Source organism: Moschus berezovskii, chromosome 22, assembly GCF_049115385.1.
Source record: "Moschus berezovskii isolate FMDL1 chromosome 22, NW_MosBer_1.0, whole genome shotgun sequence".
NCBI classification, from domain to species: domain Eukaryota; kingdom Metazoa; phylum Chordata; class Mammalia; order Artiodactyla; family Moschidae; genus Moschus; species Moschus berezovskii.
In genome coordinates, this window is record NC_142481.1 from 46,039,246 (window position 1) to 46,048,474 (window position 9,229).

Sequence of the window (9,229 nt, forward strand, 5' to 3'; positions counted from 1 at the left end):
TGGCAGCATGAAGTGTGAGCCTCTGATCTCATTTCTCAGAAGTCTACCAGGAAATACCATTTTGGGAAAATATGTTGCTTTAAAAAAATACAAAACCCTCTTGTTCTGTATTCCTCCCCTTCAAGTTTTATTTAAATCCTTCCTTTCGTTTACCTCCTAGTAACACAGAGGTATTTGGTTCAACAAGCCCTCCAGTTGGCAGACTTTGTTTCTATCCTAAGAGCCTTCTGAACTGTAGGAAATCTTTATACAACTGTCCAGATCTGGGAAATTTCCCTAAGATCCATATTAAAGTCGGTGATAACTTTTCCCAAAAGTCAATCCAGCCGCTCACAGATGATAGCATTTATCATTTCTTTGATAAATGTCAAATGCATTTGAAGTAAAACTTGAAGTATTTAGTTTGAATGTTTTCTAATCTATTAATTTTGTACATGTGCATAATTTTTGTGTAACTTCTGGTTATAGGGCAACTGTAAACAAAGAGACTAATCAAAGCTACACTGTAAGAACACATACTAAGACGCCTTCTCAGCAGAGCCAAAAGTTCTTAAATGGAGGTTCCCTGGCATGCAGCCCTGACCACTGTCAAACGTGAAGTCTGGGGTGGGGGTGGGGGGACAGGGATCATGGATGATTCATCTTTGCAGTAGCCAAGGCCCTAAAACGCTGTCTTGCACGTTTCATGCACTCGATAAATGTTTGTTGAATTAGCCGAACCTTCATTTGTCCCATAATCACTACCCAAAAGGCACACAGATAATTACTTCTTGGAAAAATTCCAACAACTAGTGTTTGATGTCACCTATGTGGTTTCTCTCTCAAGAGCAGTTCTGTAGGATTACATTATTTTATGTTTCTTTCTTCCCCCTTTGGCCTTAATGTAATATATGTGAATAACAGCTTTATACAAAATTCCTACCAGCACAACCACAGCAGATTCAAGGCATCATTTTAGAGATGATGCCAGAATCTTTCAATTTAGCAGATGACAATGTCTAGGGAAATGCATAATTTGGTATTAACTAAAGAGCTAAAGAGGATTTGAATATATTCTTTGATTTTTTTTTAAGATCAGAGTTTTTTTTTTCTTTAAAGAATTAGTGTTACCACAAACTTGGTCTTCATTAAAAAATAATTCTGCATTTCTTTGCATTGAACGAAAGGGTCCAATTACAAAGTTAATTCTGTAACATACTCTTCAAATTTAAACAGCAAAAATGCTGCATCCAAAATGAATCTCTATAGCCCCCCAAAAGACATATATGCAGGAAGACCAAGGGTTTGGTGAAAATTAAAAATATTTCATACTTTGAAATTTAGAATTAATTTAATTTAGAATCATTCCCAAATTTTGTAGTCTAGATTGAAATAGTAATTTGAAATTAACTTGACCACTGAAATCCTAAATTTAACACTCTTTAGAACAAAATAGCCTTTCTCTTCTGCTTTATGGGCAAATGAACTAAATGCTAGGAAATGGCCTGGGCCTTTGAACTAAGGCTAAAAGAGATGAAATGCTATCTGATGTGTATAAACATTAGAGAACCCATTTTGAGTTAATAAAAGGATGAGTTTGTTTCATATCCCATGACACAATATTTCCTGTTTTCTGAAAATGCTCTCATTTCAACAATAGGGTTTGTTTTTTTTCCCCCTCCAGGGTAGGGGTAGAGGAATCAAGATAGCTGTTATATTCCTTTATCAAAATGCATTGTGGCAAGAAATTCAGAGTGTGGATGGGTAAACAAACCTTGACTTCACCAAAACAGAAAGATGCATTTAGGGCAGCAGGTAAAGGATTAACAGCAACAGCACAAACTCATCATTTGCAAATTCGACATTCCCTAAATCTCTCTAACACATTGCTTTAAAAGCCTCAGACAGATGATTTTATAATACTTTACCAACATTTCAACACCTGAAAAGCCTCAACAAGTTAAACCTCTAGTCTTAAAATTTCAGACATGACCTCACTCAATTCTTTCATTTTTCATTGCTTAAATTCTCATTTGTTTTCATTAATCAATGAATAATGAGGAATTTTACATACCTATACACAAAGAAAGTCGATTTTCATTTTTTAGGAGCCAAAGAAATGAAAAGGAGAAAAAACCAAAACAACAAAATGCTGCCACAGAAATATTTTAGAACAGAATGTTAATTATTTATACTTATCACAGCTCTACCATTCGAAGTGCATTCAGACCTCAAAACAAACCCTCAGTAACATCAGGGTTGACAGTGCCCGATTGCAGGCTTAGCTGAAATCTTGAGGATCCCAAAGGACCAAGATAAACACATATATACTGTTCTGGCTACTTCACCACTCTTTGTCACTATTCTTTTGGGGTGACAGTTGACCCCTTGAGAGGGACTAAAATAGACATGTGTTGTTCCTGCTTACCCAGAATCCTTTCTCTAATTTTTCTTTGGAGAACACCTCTACTCCAGATAATGTGGATCTGACATCAAACCCCTTTCTGAAGGAAGACATCTGAATCCAGGCTTAGTCGGCAGAACAGTCTATTCTTCATGTCCGGGGAGGGGCAAGTGAATGACACCCCTATAAGAACAGCTCTATGACTTCTGCAGAAAATATTGAAGAAACAGCGCTAACCTTTCCTTGCTCTGAATTGGCAGAGGTTCTATTGGGCTATAAGTCAAAACCAGAAAACAGATCCTGATAACCTTGTCTGATGGAGCCGACAATGCTATAACAGGCAAGGCCTACCTGTAGGCTTTTTCATCAAATGAGTGAAGTCCTTTATACTTAAGCCAGTTTGAATTGGTTTTGTCACCTGCAGCTAAAAGAATCCTGAGTGTAACAATGTGACAATATTTAAAGTAAACATGACTGCTTTTGATGTTTCTCCTCCTCCTATACATTATCACATTTCATCTCACAATTCAGGAAAGCATACATCCATTAACATTAAATTCATTATTTTTAAACACATAGGATGTAGAAAAGGGACAAGCAACGCCAGGGGCGTGATCATTCTGAAATATGGTGGTCAGGGAAGTCTTCCTTAGGTGGAAGAAAAGCGGGGATTACGTATTTCAGAGAACTCAATTGTTATCCATCAAATGAAAGAATAAACAGTTTACAGCAGAGCTAGGAGTGATCCTTATGCTAATTCCCTGAATGATAAATTAGGAAGCTTCTGCAGTATCCTAGGCCAGACATGATAAAGCCCAAACAGATTCAAACAAACAGGACATAAAGTAGAGTCAAGTTAGATGTGGGGCTCCCTAGGTGGTACCTGTTGTCACTGGCATAGGATAAGAGACAGAGTTTCAGTGACAAAGGGAAGGAGACAAAGTATGGGTCAGTTAAATATGCCTGCAGGATATCTAAAGGAAAGCGATGCAGCAGGCCCTTAGAATGGTAGGCCTGGGATGCAGGTAGGCTGAGACTGGCCATACAAGATCCCCAGTGGCACAGGGATGGCAGTTCAGGCTTGGGCAACGCCCACTAGAGCCTCCTCCACGAAAGAAGAGGAGAAGGCTGGAGACCCACCATCTCCATCTAGATAATCTCAGTCCTGTTCGTGAGCTTCATGAGAACGGGCTTCCTCGCCAGACAGCCTTCAGTAAAAATCTGTGGACTATCGGAGTGTGTAGACCCTGGGCACTGAGCACATGCTGTTGATTCTACACGAGTATTTCTCCAGGTACCTTCCACTGCTGGGGCTGCCAGGCTCCGCGGCTATACAGGGTACAGTGTCAGTATTCAGATCTCACCTCCTAAATTAGTTCATGCTCTCACATTAGGTGTAATCACAGCTGGCAACGCTTTCTGGGGATGTCTCAAACAGATCTGACTTGAAAAAACAGTTTTCTGTCAATTAACTTGAAGTAGAATTGTTGCCTCTTCCCCCGCCCTTTCTCTTTCTCCTGGGCGAACCCAGTGACCCCAGCAGGCAGGCATCCCAGCAGAGGCGAGGTTCTGAGATGGATACCTCCAGATGTCTCTTTAAACAGCTATCTAAGTCTCAAAGACACAAAGCTGAAATGTGCGGCTGTTGGCCATTCCAAAGCGGTCTTCCTGCATATAGGGGAGAGCCTACCCAAGGCGTGGCAGACCCCGCCGGCGGCGAGCCGGGAGACCGAAAGGAGGTGCTGTCAGCCCGCGATCCAAGTTTGTCCAGATCCCCGGGCTCGCTCCGGGCTGCCGCCTGCCGCACGTCTGCTTTGGTTCGGCAGAGCACGCGGGTTCAAAGTCGCCCGGCGGGGACCCAAGCGCCAGGTGCTCCGGGGGACAGCATTCCCGCCCGCCTCTCATTCGGGTCCGAAGCCTCTTGCTTTGGACTTGATGGAGAGGTCTGATCGCCCTCCAGCTTCCACCTAATGGCAGGTTAACCGCCTGCATTCCACGCCTTTCCTCTTACCACCTCTGTAGCTCCCCTCTCTCTGTCACTTAGCAAAGCTGTGTTTTACTGTGTTGACGACGTGTGTGTAAAGCTCTAAGTTAACGCGTGAGGTAAAAATTCATTCGCCTTGAAATGTCAAAATCACCCTTGAAAACTCGCCCATAAATCACAAGATTTGGTGTCTATATGCAAGGCAATAGTATGTAAGTACACGTGGACAGAACATGCCACAAAGGTGCACAGTAAATAAAATGTGGGTGCAAAGTATAAATAAAATAAAAGTGCAAAAGATAAAAATGGTATCAGGGAAATGAACCTGTCTGCGATGCCACTGTACTTGCCAGTGCCTCCTGCACTAGACTGTAAGCGGCACCAAGGCAGGCCTCGTCCAATTTCGCTCATCACTATGTCCTCAGCGCCTGGAAGCCTGGCACTGCGCGTCTACAAATGTTCAATAATATATCTCGAATAAATGAAATAAAGAATAAACGAGTGCACGCTCCATCCGACTCCGCGGCCCGCAGAGTGAGCACTTTGAGAAGCGGGCTTGAGCTGCCGGCCCAGCGCCATACTCTTGGCCGCGAGGCCAGGATGTGGACACTGGCCTGGAGGCTCCGCGGCGCCCGCTCCCAGCGGCTGCACGTGCGCCTCCGGGCACCGCGGCCTCGGCGCACGCCCCGCCCCACCACGCACGCACGCGCCCTGCCGCCCGGCCGCCGGGTCGGCTCGCTAGCGGAGGCTCACCCACGCGCCCGCTGCCCCTCACCCCTTTACCCACTGGGGGGCGCTCCCCTCCCGCCCCACGCGCCCACACTCGCGCGTCTCTCGGTCCCTGGCGACTCTACTCCGGAACCTGGGAGTGCGCGCCGCCTCCTACCTGAGGGCCGGCGAGGGAGGCGGGCGGAAGGGCTGAGGGGGGCTGAACAAGACCGTATCGGGAGGAGGGAGACAAGAGAGCGAGCGGCTGCCGCAGACGGCACAGAGACGCGGGCGCGCGCGCGCGCGTTCCCGGCCCTCGCTCCCTCCGTCGACTCTCTGCCTGAGCCCAACCCTGCTGCCGCGCGCCGCCGGCCTCGCCGCGCCTAATAACAACGGCGCCCAGGGTCAGGTGGCCGCGCGCGGACAGCGCCGTCATTGGCTCGGCGGGGAGCGCGGCGCGCCAGGATTGGCCGGGGGTTGGAGCTTCTGTCAGTGCGGGGGCGGGGCTTGAGAGGGAGGCGGGGAGGGAGAAGGTAGGGGCGGGGCCAGGCCGCGGTCCGCGCCTTTGTGCCCGGCGCGCGCTCTCCGCCGGCTCCGGCTGCATCGCCGGCTGCATCAATAATTCAGAGCGGCGGCGGCGGCGGCAGCGGCCGGTGCGGGCAGGAGGCGGCGGAATCAGCGGGGATCTAGCGGCAGCGGCTATGCATCCAAGTGCGGCTGGGCAGCCACGGTACCCCTGAGGCCCGGGCGGGGCTCCGGGAGCATCGCTCGGGGGGCACGCTTGCCCAGGAGTGCAAGAAGACCCGAAGTATCCAGAGCGGCGTCGGCAGAGCTGCACACGGATCTGAGGAGGGGGCTTCGGAGCCGGGCTGGGGCGGGGGGGCGGCTGGCGCAGGCAGCCCCCGGGTGGGGGGCGGGGTGGGCGCCGGCACCGCGATGCTGGGCGTCGTGGAGCTGCTGCTGCTGGGGGCAGCATGGTTGGCGGGCCCGGCCCGCGGGCAGAACGAGACGGAGCCCATCGTGCTAGAAGGCAAGTGCCTGGTGGTTTGCGACTCCAACCCTACGTCTGATCCCACGGGCACAGCTCTGGGCATCTCTGTGCGCTCCGGCAGCGCCAAGGTGGCTTTCTCTGCCATCAGAAGCACCAACCATGAGCCGTCCGAGATGAGTAATCGCACCATGATCATCTACTTCGACCAGGTAAGTGCTCCAGGAAGACTGGATGGGTGGGGGTTGGGGGAGAGGTAGTAGGTAGATGTTCGACTCTCTCCGAGGTCTCAGCGGAAACGCGGGGACAAGAGTTCCGGACAGATTCTTGCCCACTCCCCTTCGTTCCCATCTCGTTATAGGTACTAGTGAACATCGGGAACAACTTTGATTCAGAACGCAGCACTTTCATCGCCCCGCGCAAAGGAATCTACAGTTTTAACTTCCACGTGGTAAAAGTCTACAACAGACAGACCATCCAGGTCAGCTGCCGCCTCAGGGCCAGGCCCCAGCCCCGGTAGGGGGCTACTGGCCGCGGGAGTGAGTCGGCCCGGCGGGGGTGGGAAATAGAAGGGGCAGCCTCATGTGCCCAGGGCAGCTTGGAGGAATGGGTAGAAGGGCCTCACGGTTCTATGGCTTGGACTCTTCCTTGTTTTTTAGTCGTGGGTTCTTGAAACCACCTCCAGGCACAGTTTTCTGCCTCCGCCTTGTGGGACCCTCCAAAGAGGTCCTCCCGCTAAGGAACCCTGGGGATTTCTCTTAAGAGTTTCTGTTAGCATCCCAGACAGTTCCCGCTTCCGGAAGCTTTCCGCGATCCTCTCCTTCAGCACCACGGACAGTATCCCCGACTCCTGTCCCAGCTCTGAAGCGGGCCAGAAACCCGTGCGCTTGCATTCAGTACCACGCTCCGGGGAAGTCCTGGTCTCCCTCTGGGGACCCACTCCTGATTTCTGAACAAGCAGCGCCTAACTATATCAGTTGAAAGGTGGAGAGAGAAGGGAGGGGCGTAGTGCCACACCCTCCTGGCTCCAGCCTTGCCCCAGCCAGCACTCACTGGCTCTCCAGGGTTCCCAAAGGTTTTCGGGTTTGCTTTGGGCGGACACAGAAGGCGGAACGCGCGGCTGGGGAGAGGGCCCTGGGCCTTTATCTGCTGATGCCACCGCAAGGGCAAAGCCAGGCGGTGGAGGGCAAGGCTGGATCTGGGACGGAAACTGAGCCCGGAGTTTGGGGATGAAGCACGGAGTGCAGCTCTGCGAGAGATTTCTCATTTGCCGAATCCTTGGGTGGCTCCGCTGCGTCTCTGCTGTGTCCCGGCATCTGGAATCAGGAGGAGCCAGGGTTTTTGTTTGTATTTGTTTGTGTTCCCGGAAGCGCCAGTTGTCTGAGTTTCTTTCTGAGGCTGGCGGGGAGGGCAGGGCCGAAGGTCTCTGGGCGCCTGAGCCACCTACGAGTTCACTAAACTGGATAAAAGAGCGCAGTCAGGGTTCGATTGGCTGGTCCAAGAAATGGTTACTCCCGCTTGAGGAGCAGACCCTTTCTGTCACCCAGATGGGCCGTCTTTCGCCTCATTGGGCCCTCTGCAGTAAATTACAAAGCCCCGTTTCTTTCCGCCCCCGCCCACCTGCCGCCCCCTGCTTCCAAGCTTTACGTCTGTCAGGCAAGCGGTGAAGGTTCGCTATTTTATCTACGCTTCGGTATCCCACTGGGTTGCCCCTCTGAAGCCGGCCTTTCTCTCTCTCAGGTGAGCCTCATGTTAAACGGGTGGCCGGTGATTTCAGCCTTCGCTGGTGACCAGGACGTGACCCGGGAGGCCGCCAGCAACGGAGTTCTAATCCAGATGGAGAAAGGCGACCGAGCATACCTCAAGCTGGAGCGGGGAAACTTGATGGGGGGCTGGAAGTATTCGACCTTCTCCGGATTCCTCGTATTTCCCCTCTGACTGGTTCATCTCGGGAATGGAGGCAGGGAGAGGGCGAAAGCAGGAGGGGAAAATGATAAAGAGGCTGAACTTTATAGAGGACGAGAAAGCGGCACGACTTGAAACTTCCTACTTGTTCCCCAGCTGTATTCGGTAAAGAAGCGCAGCCCGGCGGTTGGACAACTTAGTCCATTTCCTCTTTAGGAGAAGTAAATTCCGCTTAGCTCTGCGCACTCCCATTTCCAAAATAAACTCGCCCCCAACTCCAGTTGCAGTAACCAAGAAAGACAGACTGCCTTGTCACTGTTTCTTACCCCGTGTTCATGTTCACTACGATTTATATAAAAGAAACTTTGCATTTCACTGTATAACGTGAAATATCTTCCTCCTCTGAGTCCCGCTCTGAATCTTTTCATCCGCTGAAATCTAATATGTCCCTCCCCCCTTTTTTTATTTTGGAGGGGGGAAGGTTTTTTTTTTTTTTTTTTTTGGATGGGGAAGTAGTTTTAATTTGGCAAGTACTGCTCTTAAAACACCGCTCGAATTAATTAGCTGAAAGTACTTTGTATGTATCCTCGGCTGCTTGTTAGCAGAGAAGGACTCACCTTAGTGGTGACTGGTTTAAAAAAAAAAAAGAAATATATATATATAAATATATATCATTTGTACACGAAGAACTGTTCCCAGTGGAAACTGGCTGTATTTCCGTATTTCTATGTCCCATTTGGAGTGATCGTGAAATCTAAGGCTGCTTGATGTTCTGATGCTTGTCAATGCCCTCGTGTTCTGTGGCTCCACTAAACTCCAGGAGGTTCTTCCGGACGCTTCCTCGTCCTTTGTAACATACGTGTGAATAGTCAAGATTTAATTTTGCTTTAATCCAATAAAGTTCAAATGGAACTTTTATTTTTCTGAAACAGCTTTCTAAACTCTGCACCTCCCCTAGTTGCGAGGTCTGGGGGCAGGTGTGCAGAAGGGTGAGATTCAGAGGTGCAGGAGACTTGGCGGCGTGCAAGCCGAGAAAGGCTAAGGCAGGAGGGCTTCCTCGCGATATCGGCCCTCGATCCTTCCTGCGCGGGCCTAGGGCCAACCCTGCATTCCGCCCTGTGCTCCCTGCTTTGGCGCAAACGTAAGACATTTGGCTGAAATCTTGCTAGGCCAGGCCCGACAGCTGGCCTGGAAGCGAAAAAGGCTTTTCGCAGGTCAAGTGCATCAGGAATAATTCCAACTCGAGGAGCCAGAACCTTTC

The 9,229-nt window shown here is 49.9% G+C and overlaps 1 protein-coding gene across 1 annotated transcript; it reads left to right on the forward strand.

The window, feature by feature from the left end:
* The first annotated feature begins 6,011 nt into the window (after positions 1–6,011).
* CBLN1 (cerebellin 1 precursor) lies at positions 6,012–8,001 on the forward strand. The gene is made up of 3 exons (XM_055411125.1): positions 6,012–6,275; positions 6,425–6,544; positions 7,804–8,001. Exons 1-3 carry the CDS (start codon positions 6,012–6,014, stop codon positions 7,999–8,001), a joined length of 582 nt encoding a protein of 193 aa, XP_055267100.1.
* Positions 8,002–9,229: the final 1,228 nt, after the last annotated feature.